This window comes from Mesoplodon mirus (assembly GCF_964341445.2).
Source record: "Mesoplodon mirus genome assembly, chromosome: 11".
Classification (NCBI taxonomy): Eukaryota; Metazoa; Chordata; class Mammalia; order Artiodactyla; family Ziphiidae; genus Mesoplodon; species Mesoplodon mirus.
This window is the reverse complement of record NC_138987.1, coordinates 29007745-29022562: the sequence shown is the minus strand read 5'-3', so window position 1 is coordinate 29022562 and position 14818 is coordinate 29007745. Positions and strand designations below refer to the sequence as shown.

The 14818-nt window shown below is 40.6% G+C and overlaps 1 protein-coding gene across 1 annotated transcript in view; it reads right to left on the bottom strand.

Annotated features, from left to right (window-relative positions):
* Nucleotides 1-297: 297 nt before the first annotated feature.
* Nucleotides 298-14818, bottom strand: part of LOC309812208 (overexpressed in colon carcinoma 1 protein) — a 39259-nt gene continuing 24738 nt past the window's right edge. The window contains exons 3-6 of the mRNA XM_082635839.1: nucleotides 6133-6168; nucleotides 5232-5311; nucleotides 3846-3881; nucleotides 298-1158 (exon numbers count right to left, since the gene is read on the bottom strand). Of these exons, the coding sequence (XP_082491965.1) occupies nucleotides 3877-3881; nucleotides 5232-5311; nucleotides 6133-6168 (121 nt within the window). The 3' untranslated portion in view covers nucleotides 298-1158; nucleotides 3846-3876. The remainder of the gene's footprint in view (nucleotides 1159-3845; nucleotides 3882-5231; nucleotides 5312-6132; nucleotides 6169-14818) is intronic.

Sequence of the window (14818 nt, the reverse complement as noted above, 5' to 3'; positions counted from 1 at the left end):
GATGTATGTATATGTATAGCTGATTCACTTTGTTATACAGCAGAAACTAACACACCATTGTAAAGCAATTATACTCCAGTAAAGATATAAAAAAAAATTTTTGTGTCCCTATGATAGTTGTATGGACCAAATATATAAGATAATGCTTTTCTTCTTGTGAAAAATTTTGGGTTTTCATAGTAATCTATTTATACATTTTTATTTTTATACTGATGTATTATATCTATACATCACAATGTGTGACTTATTTGAAAGTGCTCTTTTGAAAAATAATGAAGAAATCCAGGTAAAGAGGGATAAAAATGTTTTAATTGTTGAAATACACTGGTAAATTGAGTGAGTTACATTTCAGTGCTAAGTGGATACACATGATCACTATCAAATTAAGAACTTTCCAAATATCCGACTAACATCAGTGACAAGTCCTTGAAAACAGTGTAGAATTAACATGATGAGATGCTCTGATCACACACAGGTAGAATGGGAGACTCAATGGCTACGAAGTATTTGTAGTTACATAAGCCTTTGACTAGAGAAAATAGGAAATTAATCAAAATGTACACACGGCATGCAAACCTCAACAGTTTAAGTATTCCCATGTAGTACATTGTTCTCAATAAAGAAATTCCTCTGATATTTAAATAAAGCTGAAAACCAAATAGTAAAAAAGGAAAGAGATAACAGTAAGAATCAATTTAACAATTTTACAGCTAAAAATTAACAGGAAGTAGAAATAGTGAAAGATAACAGCAAATATATTACTTTGGGTAATTCATCGATAGTGCCTTATTATTGTAAGTTATAAATAGATGAAGGATTTTGTTATATAAAAACTATCAAAAAAGTATCAGTGAAAAGACATGATCTTCATGAGCTGTGGGGATGGTCAGGGTGAGAACACAGCTGGGGCACAGCAGCCAGCTGGGCAAGAACCCTTTGTAAGCTTGTCTTCCGCAGGCGGACCAAATATAGTTCCATATATGTGTGTTGTTTAACCAATTCCTTTCTAGTACCACAACATTCAATATGTACCATGGTTTTAACTATAAACTAAGAATTTGGGGCGGGGGGGCGACTGCTTAGAATTTCCTTGGAAATGTCTGCGCACGTTACAAAATCCCACAAAGCAAAAATTCCATCCAGATCTTGAAGAGCAGGCTATGAAGGCAACAAACAAAAAAGGGAAAAGAGTTAGCAAGCGTGAAAAGGCACCACTTAGATAAAAACACATCAGCGTTAAGCCTGCAAATTATTTACTGATTTTCTTTTCAGTAAAACACACGTTCAACATCCGTCCAGTATTGATTTGAGACTGAATATGTGGCCAGCGCAGTGTGAAGCACTGATGACACTTATATGAAGAGACAAAGTCAGGTGGAGAGAGAGACTTCTAAACTTATAACAAAATACAACAGGAGGATGCCTGAACCAAGCTACACGGCAACATCACAAAGATACCAACTGCTCAGCCACAATCTATCTCTTCCTTGTTTGGTCAGACCCTCTTGGGAAGAGGGGAGAGCCATCCACTTCACCTCGAGCTCCCCCAGGGGATCTGATGCAGCGAGCCCATCCACTGGCATCTGAGAAGCATCACTGTGCTGGCAGCATCCCGTATACCTAAATGGGCATAACTTTCACGCTTGGGTCATCTAGGGAAGAAACTACACATTTGTATCGTGATATAAGTAACTTTGATTCTGAAATCATTCCTCAATTTGCTTCAAAAAGTAACCAAATCAACTTTGAAGTTGGGTCACTGAGTGAGTTTAGTGGCTTTATTTCTAGAGAGGTTTTATATGTTAGGTCCAAAAAAAAAGTGTCTCCAAACTTTTCCATAAAATGTCTCTTCTCATCAGGGTTTCTGCCCAATAATTTAAGCTCAGATGCCATGCGTCCAGATGGCTCACAGATAAGTACCACAATGGATGCTTAGCAATTGAGTAAATGGACAGCCTATCAACTTAGAAAACTTTTCAGATATTTCAAAAGAGGCAAATGGGTTGTTTAGCAATAGATGTAAAGAATGGTGGAAATTGAGAGGAGAGAGGGATGGCAGTAAAAGAGTTTTTATTTTTATATTGACAGCCACGAGCAGTAGGGAGATATTCTACCTAGCTGTCTAATGTTATGTGGGCTGATTAACCAGCAATAGTGCTCAACTGTTATCAGGAAATTTTAGATCCATATACAAAGCTGGACAATCATCTTGTCTAACTCTGTCATGTAACTAAAATTGGGTGAAGCTGGGAGAAGGTAAGGGATTCATCTAAGGTCCTGTGTTAACAGCAGAGCTACCGAGTCTCCAGACATCTATCTACACAGCACTTCTTCCCACTCTATTCAGATGCTTTTTGAAATACACCCTGTTTTCAGGAGGGTAAACACTAATATATGTTTACTTTCAACTAGATTATCTTTTCTGTTTGATGCAAATAGTAAAACTACTGCTGCATCAGGAAAACTAGCAGGGAACTTAGAAATCTACATGAGAGTTAGAACCCTGTTAAAAATACTGGAAATAGAAAATCTCCAGCAAGTCCCTAAAGAGAAGCTCAACACCCTAATGTGGCTATGGGCACTAGGGAATAATGCTCCATGATGCTGTAGCCTTGATGAGAGGGTCTTTGAAAAAGCAGCTGCCCAATATTGTTGTATTTCTTGTCCAGAAGAAACCAGTTACGGCTTCCATGTCCCTTTTCTCCAGTAGGAAAGCTTATTTGTCTCCACCTGTGAGCTTATTCTGCAACCCATCCACTCCCAGACACCAGCATCAGTACTGGCCCTCAGCCAGAAGCTGGTTCAATATCAAATCAGTCTTGCTTCTGATCTACCAATGGCTGGATTCTGGTTACAAAAAAGGATGATGGTACAGTGATGATGATACTGATGGTGATGATGACAATGACCATTATAGCAGAAGCTACCATTTACTTCACATTGAATCCTAACACGAGCCCTTCAATATGCATCAGGGGGAGAAACTTGCCCAGCTAGTTAAGTGAAAGAGGCTGAATTCAAATCCAGGGTTGTTTGACACCCAAAAGAGAATGGGCTGTCTCAGGAGACAGAGCATCCCTGATCACTGGACGTTCAAAAGAGGTGGGATGTCATTCAGCAAGACTGAAAGACAGTGGGGATCTGAGCACTGCATGCATTTTGGTCCAGGTAAACAGAAACTCTTTTCCTCAATGGAAATGCTGCTCAGTAACTTTTAGAGACTAGTACCCAGACAGTAGTTAATAAATGAAAGCTATTTTTCTTCTGTCCTTGTTCTTGTTTGTCTTATAATTCTAACTTCAAGCTCTTCACCAGGTCCACAGTGCTTCATCTTTTAAACTTGGTCTATGATTTTACTATTCCTTCCTGAAAAACTGCATCTTTGCACACTGACGATTGCCTATGTACTGGAGTTTTGGTACTGGTACATCTTCTCTCTGTATATCAACTACCCCTGACTATTGCCAAATATTTAATATTGATCCTAATCTAATTCCCAACCTCTCTAGTCTCTCCTTGTCTGTCACTTCCAAGGTCCTAGCCCCTCAAAGATTTTGGCAATGAAGAGTGAAACCCTGGTAGTCTAGGCAAACAGCTTGTTCTTATTAAATGAATTAAGTTACATTTGCAAAAATATTAATGAAAAAAAGTAACTGCAAAGAAAATTGATCTAATCATTAAAGACCTCTTTACAATAAAATATATTGGGTTCCATAGATTTAACCACAAGATGAGACCCCTCCTCATACTCAAGTTCGAGATTTCTTAGAAATATAGAGCATGAATATCTACAGTTCATTCATCCAGGCTAAATATATAGAATTATTTAGAAAAATATACAGTACCTCTTGATTATTGTCATGATATTACTTTCTTCTAATCTTAAAAAAGAGAAAATTAAGAAAGGTTAAATGTTCAGTTATAAAGAATATATTCTAGTTTCCTACAAAACTACAAATAGTTGTGACATATATGTATTTGCTAGTCTGAATCATCGAGTAGAGAAAAAACAATGAGGAACAAATAACCATAGTACGTTAAGAAATAATAAAGGCTTGTGTACAAATTAAATCAACTATTACATATATATAATTTTATCTGTACATATTAATAGTTCTTGAAAACCATATTATCAGACAACTGTACAGTGATTAGTAAATCAGCATTCTTCACCACGAGCCACACTTGAAAATTTACTTAAGGGACTTCCCTGGTGGCGGAGTGGTTAGGAATCTGCCTGCCAACGTAGGGGACACAGGTTTGAGCCCTGGTTCAGGAAGATCCCACATGCCACGGAGCAACCAAGCCCGTGGGCCACAACTACTGAGCTTGTGCTCTAGAGCCCAAGGGCCACAACTACTGAGCCCATATGCCACAACTACTGAAGCCCATGCACCTAGAGCCCGTGCTCCGCAACAAGAGAAGCCACCACAACGAGAAGCCCAAGCACCGCAATGAAGAGTAGCCCCTGCTCGCCACAACTAGAGAAAGCCCGTGCACAGCAAAGAGGACCCAACACAGCCAAAAATAAATAATATAAATAAAAATAAATTTTAAAAAAATTTTACTTAAGCAAGAAGCTATCTACAAGGCTGCAATCATACCTATTATCAAAAGCACTTCATTAGCCCTGCAATTACTAACTACTAAAATTCAGAAAAAGGAGCATCCACTTCATTTCATTATACAAAAGACAGTTAATTTTCTTCTAATCACCAGACTACTTATCAGTCACATTTATAATATATTATAGGAATGTAACTTTATGTTCTACCAAAACTCCATAAACTTACTGAAATGTTTGCTTTCATTTTCACGCTGATCATCACTGAAATTAACAAGAAATTTAAAATATCCATGGAGCATAACCACAAACAGAAGCTAAATTTTGCTCTGTAATTACTCTCATCATGTGGGTGGCAATTTCAACAAATGATTACAATGAGCAGATATGGTTTTTTTGGGTTTTATTTTTTAAGGCCGCACTAAGCGGCATGTGGAATCTTAGTTCCCCGACCAGGGGTCAAACCTATGCCCCCTGCAGTGGAAGCACAGAGTCTTAACCACTGGACTGCCAGGGAAGTCCCAGCTATGGCTCTTATACACAGTTCACTGCAAGTCAGTAATAAGTAGGGTGAGTCAGGCAAGCTGAAATATACATTTCATACGTTTTTCACAAAACAAAAAAAATAAACATGTAGAGAGAGTAAACATCACATGGTTTTACTTACTTTTTCGCACAGTCTTTGTTTGATTGGACACCATATTGACAGCTTCAGATGGTAGACCAACATACACCCCTCCATAGTTTCTTGATGAAAAGAAGCAGACATAGAAAAATCAGACCAAACTACATGGTTACTAAACATTTGCAGAAAATGATGAGAGCATGGGGTCCTTCAAACAATTATAGAATTATTAAAATAACTCATGACTTTTCAAAAGTAGAATTCAGAATATTATCGCCCTTGGAGAGATCATTGTTTTTCTATGTTAAAAAAAGAAGCTATATATAAAAAAAAGAAAGCTGTGTAGTAGAGTTTTTAGATATTTTACTTGCAATGAGAAAGAAGAGAAGTTGGGATTTTTAGAATTTAGTAGAGTAATAAATATCAGTAGCGTGACATGTTACAGTTAATCAGTCAACATTCATCAAGAATTCAGAGTGGTCAATGTGGTATGAGGTGCTATGGACACACAAAAACACTTTACCTGTAGGTAGGTATAAAGTGAGCAGGAAGAGAGAGAGATAAGGAGTAATGAGAATGGGGTGCTGCTAATCAGAGGATGGAAGGATGGAGAAGGCGGAAGGAAGGAGGAGATGTCATCCAATTTTAGAGAACAGCACATGCAAAGGCCACAAGATGGAAACTAGCACAAGCCGTGTGCACAGGACAAACCAAGCTTGTTTGGAAGAAGCAAAGATTATGGTCCCTGGGCAAGATATTTATCACACTGCATGCTCCTACCTGTATTCTCTGTGCCAAAAGTTTTCCTGGTGGAATCTGTATTACTGGCAATGTGCTACTGTGGTCGATTAAATGCATGAGTTAAATTAATTCATGTTAAATTAAATCCATGAGGTGGGACCAAAATCATTCAAATTAAAGGTAGCTTCAACAGCAAACATACCTCCTCTTGTCATCTTCTGTTATTGATTCTTCTGTTCTAAAAGGTCAAAAACATTTGCTATGAGCTGTTTGGTTACACAGTCAGAGACTTCATTTTTGGCTCTGAGAAAAGAGGGACTGACAAGTTAAAGCCAATTTTGTTTATTTCAAGTTCTTCCATCGAGTATTTCTGTAACACAGGATTCTCCCTTCACCTCAATCACTTATCCACTAAGAAATTGGCAGTTTTCTACTTACCAAAAAGCGCAAATCCATCAAGTGCCAACAAGTCCAATTGCTGAACAAGATCAAAAACTGAGGTAACCATAATGGAAAAGAATATAAAGAAAAGAATGTCCATATGTGTATAACTGAGTCACTTTGCTGTACAGCAGAGATAGGCACAAGACTGTAAATCAACTATACTTCAATTAAAAAATTTTTAACTAAAAAAACAGAAAACACTAATTCAAGGGGCAAAAAACAAAAACAAAAAACCTGAGGGCAGCCAAGACTGGAAAGAGCATATAACTTGGGTGTCAGGAAGCCTGGGTTCTTGTCTGGCTGTGCCACCCACTCCCTGTGTGACAGGCTGTGGGCAAGTTGCCGGCCTGTATCTCATCTGTAAAATAACGGGGTCGACCAGATGACGCCCAAGGTCCCTTCTAGTCCTAACACACTATGAGTTTGTGTCTCTTATGCCAGCTCAGCAGCACAATTCTAGGTATGAAAGATTTCCTTAGTGCAAAAAGAGTTAAAGTCAATTTAACTTTCTTTTATCTAAAACAACAACCGTTTTATACATGATCTACTGCAAAGAGAAGAGGGAAATGTTCAAAGGAAACTTCTAGAGGGAATCACTACTTTAAAATGCACAGTATCTTTCCTTGAATAAGAGGAATCCACATTCTACTAGAATTCCTTGGCATATTTTTAGGAGGATCAGGAAGCTTACCTTGAAATACTAGCTAGCATACATTAGTTATTTTTCTGAAGAAAAAAAAAAACAAGATTCAAATGTATCTCGCTGAACTCAACATGTAATTATAAGGGGCTTCAGTTAAGAAGAAAGCAGACTGAAAACATCTAAACAGCTTCACTGAGTCTTTTAATTGCAGGGGTTGTCATATCATGGTTTCACACATTTAAAAGCTGTGAATGTATATATGTACGTGAGATTTTGCTTCATTACAACAGCCCATAAATCCGAAGCCTATAGAGAAAGGAAGTGGAGATTTGGAAATTATCTGTTAAACACTGGCCATGCACACAGAAAATACTCCAATAGAGGGCAAAAACCACCCTGCAATCTAATTTGTCCAAATTGAGCCCATAACCCACTTTTAATTATCAACTTCATTTATCTCTTGCTAAAGTTGGATCGTTTTTTAATTCAAAGGTGTCAAAGTCATACTGTATTAGAACTGGTGCTATGCTTATTGAAGTGGTATAACACTTTCAGGTGCTGTTTACCAGTTTTAATTAAAATGGATTTATAACCTGTTAGTACAGATACTAGGGAAAATGATGGTGACAAACTCGTTCAAGATTATCAGAACTGTTTACTCTGGTTCTGAATAGTCAACATTATAATGAAATTGTTTGTGAAGCTGAAACTGGCATATTTGGACATATACAATGTCTCATTTTTTCTCACAGATATTCTTTTCATATCCAATGACATATCTGTGTATTTTAAATCTTTCCCCTTTTGCCTAATCCATCTTAAGGATATATTCAGTGTTTTAAAATATATTTAACTTCCCTAAATGTAAAAAAATAGTGAATTATTTTTAATCTATTATCTCTCATAAATTATTCAATGCCCTAAAACCCAACTGTGTTCTCCTTGATAAAATTAATCAACAATCTTACACATCTAATTTGCAGGAAATGATAATGTGGCTGTCATTTTTATTGGATAACAAATTAAGCTTCAGAGATATTACTAAATCTTTAAAAATACCATTTATAAAGACTTTTCAGATGTCCGTTCTTTTAAACCTTTAAGTAAGTTATAATGCCTGTCTTTGTCTACATGCTCCCTTCCTTCCACAAACAATTATTCTATGATACAAAGACTGGAGACTAAAGACTACATGGGTAAAAACAGCATCATCACTGAGTCCTTCCTTTGTGTCAGGTACAGGGCCAGACACTTCACATGCATCAGTGCTACTCCTCTCAACAGTTCTGAGAGTTTACACCCGAGGAAATAGGTTCAGAGAGCTAGGTAATTAACAAATATGCAAGACCAACATTGAAACCCCATCTATCTGACATGAAAAACATGCTCCACATTCTAATTCACCACTCTGCCTCTCAAACAGGAAGATGTGAAAGTCAAAAACACTTCCAGTGACAAACCAACATGTTGGTTTCCCCTAGAGTGGGCACTGCCTCTGTATCACTCTTGCAAAAGCTTTGAGCCTCACCCCTGTCTCACAACCTGCTTGTGTAACTGCACCAGGCACTTTGCTCGTAGGATTCTACTGTTTCCTTTCATCCTCATCGCAATCCTGCAAGATGGGTATTAGCCACATTTAAAGATGAAAAACTGAGGCTCTGAAAGGTGGAGCAGCATGACCAATGTTACAAGCCCAGGTAATAGAGCCAGAATTCAAAACCAAGGTTGTGTGATTCTAGCTCCTGCTTCAAAAACTGTGAGCCCATGCTAATTTGTATCAGACAAACACCCCCATCTCCCAAGCTGGATCTCTCTGATTTTTACCATCCCACTTATAAGAAGGGAAACAAGATGGCAGAAGAGTCTTAGTCAATGTTTGAATAGCATTAGACCTAAACCTCTATGCTGCCAGGGACAATCAATCTTTGCAGAACTTGTTGAATGGCTACATAAATCATTTTTACTCCAATAGAAAACCTCTCCAGATCAGCAGTTACATTAGACTCTATTCATCTGGACAACCAGTTTCAAATTGAGGTTAAATCAGAAAACCATGGTTGGTCTAAACCAAATCTCCTTGCGACAGAGAGGTCCAAGCCACTGTGTTTAGCTGCCTGAGAGCCAAGTGCTGCCCTGTCCCGTCCAGGAAGACAGCATCCTCCCAGCAGGGTGATGTGGTCCTGCCCCGACTGAACAGGCTGTAGCATTTGAAGAAGAAATGGTTCATCAAGCAGCAATAAAGATTCCCGGTAAAAGGAAAGCCCAGAGATGTTAAGCCACAGGCCCTGAAAAGCAGGCGAAATTGTCTCATGATTACTAGTAACTCCAGATGGGCATCCAAAAAATATACCTTCTGGTGTGGGGACCAACTTCTCCTGAAAGGGTGGTTCTTGTCAATAAAAAGTGGACATTATCTCGGGACAGTTCAAAACTGGGGTGATAAATTAATCTGACAGCTAAGCAACTTAGCAAGAAACTTCAGTCTTTAGGATTCTAATCCCTGGGGAGATTTTCAAGTTTTGAGTAATGGCCTGGCTGTCCGAACACCTGGGCTGCCCCACCTGTACACCAATTTAAAGAATCACTGTAATTGTTTCCCCTCACAAAACATATTTTGAAAGATTTTGTTATCAACTGGCCTTACTATCTCACTTGCTGATAATTTTCTTAGACACACAAGTGCCAAAGGAAGCCTCTGATGTGCATGGGATGGTTCCCACAGGGTGTTTGTGTAATTCGAATCCAAGGCAAATAAATCTTATATTTTGCTAATGTAGAGCCTGTGCAGCCTCGTTGTAGGCACATGCAGATTTCCGTTCAGTTTCTAAAGTAACGAAAATAGCCTGTGGTCCTTCTTCGAGGCTGCCAATCCAGAGCATCGAGCTAGGAATTGCACTCGGGCCAGATCACCCCCCACCATGGAGCCCTTGGATGAGCCACTGTTTTTCATGAGGGACTTGATTATTTTTCTTTTCTGGTCACTACAGCTTTAGTGGAAGGGCAGTGGCTATTGTGCAGCCTGCAGCTGTGACTGCTGACGGATCACAAGATTTGTTCCTAAAGCAGGGAAGGAAGTGGGGAGGAAGCGCAGGACAGAAAGCCACACGGACTCGGCCTTGGCGAGAACAGCAGCCGCTGACAGAGTCTGGAGGGCCCTCGGTCACGGACATCATGGCCCTATTTTCTGCTGGTACTAAAGATAAAGAATGAGATGACTTCACCCTGGAGTCTTCCCTTAGAAAACAGAGACTGAAGATTGAATTAGTCCATGCTGGAAACGACAAAGTGAAAAGGAGGCCGATTCACAGTAGATGAGCTGGAAGAGGCCAGACCGCACCGCTCGGGAGTTAACTGGTCCAAATATCTCCACAAACTCAGCCTACCCGTACACTTGCTCCTTTAGACAAGAAGCAAGTGGACATACCTCAACCAGGAGAAATCTCCTAGTGTAGCAATCCACTTCTAAATAATAGTTCTGAAGCACAGTGCAGAAGTCAATGCCCAGGTGCCTACAGGCAGAGGCACTGAAAATGGGAAGTGTGAATGAAGGGACTCAGGGACGAGAACACCCTTGAATCTACCATAAATAGGGAAGAAACCTTGAGAATAAGGCTCTACCAAGGGAACCAAAACATGGGGTTATAGGAGGCAAGGGACCAGATACCATCAATCAAATCACCTAAAAACAAAAAGTGAAAGGTACTTTTCACCAGTTTCCCTCCCCCCTTCCCCCGCTCCGGTCCCAATTTCACCACCATGGAGGCTGATGTCAATAAGGGGAAGGAAAACCAGCACAAATTACCAAGGGGTCGACAACTGGAAACAACTACGTGGCCTATCAACACAAAATCTGCTCTGGCCAGGGAAACTGTGCTGGACTCACCCTCCCCACATTCTGCAACGCAGGGGCGAGGACTCTGAGAAACATCCTCCTTTGCCACCCGGCTCCCTCTTAGGTTCTACCAAATGGGATGCTCAAGAGACATAAGATGCAAAAAGAGGGGAAAGGGCTGCTCCTTCTAGCTCTGTGTGCTGCTCCAGCCTACAGCACCCCAGCAGCTGGTTCCAGTTTCCAGGACAGGCCCTGTTAACACTCCTTTTCGGGTCACTACAGCTCAAGTGGGTGGGCAGTGGCTACTATGTGGCCTCCAGCTGTGCTTACTGCTGGATTACACCATTCAGCTGTGATTACACCAGCCTGGCAGTGCCCTCTCTCCAGAAGTCAGTGTCCCAGCCCCAGAGAACCGGTCCTTTTCCAGGTCCTAGATTCCAACAACCCCAACTTCCTTCCTTTGTCACTCCTGCCCTAGAAACGGTAGCCATTTCCTCTTATAACTCTCCCTATGATCTCAGCCTTCCTTTCTTACATCCTCAGTCCTCCATGACCTGTTTAACCAATTCCTAATAGTAATTTCTCTCTGCTAAAATATTTAATGTGGTTTCCTTTACCCTGACTGGACACAAACTGACACATTACTTGGTAGCAAGAGTGGGGTTTATCTCCCAGCCCTGCATTGAACGTGTCTCACTAAAGGATTTAAAGTACCTGTTATTTCCTGTTTATCAGGCCCAATTACTATGTCATCAGTGTATTGGACCAGTATGACGTGCTGTGGGACATCAGTAACATCAAGATACTGCAGAATAGAGGATGAACGGCAAGACTGTGATGGTATACTGTTGGCCTCGCCAGGTAAAAGCAAACTGCTTCTATTATCCTCGCAAACTGGTTCAGAGGTAAAGTATTCGCCAAAGGTTGCAAAACAGGAGCTAGGGGCTATGTTGAGTGTTTTCAATAAAGATACCACACTTTGAACAGCAGCTGAAATTGGAATCACCATTTCATCAAATTTACAAGAATCCAAAGTCACTCTCTAAAATAAATCTGCCTTCCACATGGGCCAAAGAGGCAAGTTAAAAGGAGACATGAGAAGAGTCTTCATTTTTTCAAGTCTTTGGTGAGGGCACCAATTTCTGCAGCTCCACCAGGAATGCAGTATTCCTTTTTGTATATTATTCTGGTATAGAAGGGAAATTCCATAGGCTTCTACTTGACCCTTCCTACCAAGATAGCCCTTCCTTCACAGGTCAGAGAGCCAATGTGGGGATTCTTCCAGTTGCCAAATACATCTACTCTGATTATGAACTCACAAGCTGAGGAAATAACCAGAGTATGGGATCTGCAGACTACTGGACTCACTGCAATTTTTAGGTTAGCCAAAATTCCATTTTTTTACCTGACTATAAGCCCACACATGGACTGATCACCCATAATGGCATTTTGGGTCCTCAGGTGTTAACAGCGACTCAGAGCCAGTGCCTAGAAATCTCTAAAAGGTCCAGGTACTTCCTTTTGTTCTGGACACAGTTGCTCTAGTAAATGAACACAAATCCTTTGGGGAAGATGTGAAAAAATATCTACCGTACATACATGTGGCCATGTTTGAAATTCCCTCAAGGGAATGTGGCCTTAATTACGCTGAGTCTGACTTGGGTCTGGAAACTGGGTTAAGAGGCTATGCCTTTCCATTGTGATGACTCAGCTTAGCTTTCTGGCTCACAGACCAGAAGCCTTTCTCTTATAAAATATACAGAGGGAGAAAATGAACCCTTAGATGGCCATCCTTCTCATCTATCCCTAGGGAGATTGTGACCAACTAGCTCTTATCAAAATTCCTTCCAGGATGAAACATTCTGCCTCTTCATCCCTGCTGTCTGTTATGGTGAGTGTGCCCACCTTGTCTTAGGTGGTTCAGTTCTTGGCCTCTGCTTCTCTGGGATCCCATCACACCCAAGGAAACAAAGAACCCATCTCAAGGGCAGCATCTCCCAACTGTCACAGCCATGTTATAGAGGACAATCATCTTGGATACTCCCTTCACTTCTCAATTTGCTCAGTCTCCTAGGGAAGGGGGTCTCCTCTGCAGTGGGGAGCAGCTCACACCTGAGAAATTCACACCAGCTTTCCTATCTCTTCAAGCCTTTGGATTCCTTCCTCTCCATCACGCCAGAGAAGTTCTGACATACTCCAGCATAAGCTCCTACAGTTTAGTTTCATCAACCAAGTTGACTAAACTGTTAAGAGTCCTAGCCATGCACCTAAATTAAATCTGGACTCTCTGTTAAATACAACAATATCAATAAATTCAGTCTCAGCATACACTGCTTCTCCTTGGTCTCACACCCTTAGAAGCCATTTCCATACATATTCCTGAGGATTCTGGTAGAAGAAAATGCACAAGCCTGCAATTACTTTGCAGTATAAGCTCTCTCCGCCCAGGTCAGACATTGTGCTTGTCCCGTGGGAGCATCCTGAGGTCTGATTCTATTTGTGGGTCCCGTAGCAATAAGCGGTGGTTGCAGTAGGTCCTGAGGAGGACAAGCACCCCCTGACAAGGCAATCACCCAGGCAAGGGGACCCAATTCCATGCCTCTTACCCAGCTGGTCTACCCCATTCTCAAAGGCTCTGCCAGGAAAACAGAAAGTTTCTGGCTGGCAAAGATGGGGAGAGAAAGTCAGCTCTTCTTCATTAGCTTCACCTCAATTTTAATTTAGCCCCGTCTAGTGCTCTTGAGAGAGGAAATGGGACATAGACGAGGCTACAACAGCTGTCTCTAATCTAACCAGGGACTAATGGCCACAGACTACTCCCTGCAATGTGTAACTGAATCTAAAACAGCTAACAGAGAAAGCCCGCCCACTTAACACAGTCTTAATGCCTTAATATCATGACAAATGCAACAAGATGAGAAAGTCACAGCCCCCCTTGATTTCTGGTGTCCCCAACTAAGTGAAGAGGAAGGGGGGGTGGAGTGTAAAGAGGCAGGTAGGCTGGCTTTTTTTATTCAGTGGTGTAAGCAACCACCCATTTGAATAATTTTAAGGGTCTGGAAAGGCTAAGATTTAAATATAGTTTAATTTTACCTGTTGGCTGAAGTTACAAATTCAAGTTCTCTATTATCCATCATGTATGCCTCAGTGTCAATGAAGGGAGAGGCACGTGAAAGAAGGGGCCGGGCCCCAGGGGAGGGGCTGGAACTAAGAGCTGGGGTTCGGGTATAAACAGGGTCCATTTCACAGTTGTGCCCAGGACACATTTTAGAAGGAAGACTTACTTCTCGGGTCCAAAGAGTAAAGGAGTGAAGAGGTACTAAGAGACCTAGATTAAGTTTAGCAAGTAGTTCCTCCATTTTTAAATCCTCCTGAGCCACTACTCTACAGAATAAACTTGTACAATAAACTTGTTTTTTTCCAGAGGGAGCATGACCAAAAGCCTCTTGGTAAATTGCTTTCTCTGGTCTCAAGACAGTGTCTTATTTCTGAAATTTTCACCATCTGAAAATCTGTGGAAAGTGATGTCACATTTAGAAAGAAAATGTAATAGTGCCATATTGTTTAATCAAAAGGTTACATCACATCTTTTGAAAAAAAACTTTTAAACAGCAAGAACATTTCCTAAGAACCATGGAGCATATGTTAACAATTTGGGACCAGGTTTAAAAAATACACTGGGCATTTAATTACCATTGGGTCTCTCTTTGTTAACAAAGATTTAGCTTCTTTTATCAAAGGACAGGTGTTGGAGGAGAAAAATGTGTCAAAGTTAAAGCCACCCATTGAGTCTCATGATAATCTCCTAGAGTGAGATCACATGCTCCCAGTCTCTGACTCAGATTTTCGGCCACTGCATTCATAAAAATGTTTGCAGAGCCAAGTGTGATTGAGGGTAGACCACCAGTCCATCATTTCCCCCCACTTCGGGGATTGCTGAAAAGCTAAATCCTCAGTTGATAGTTTAAA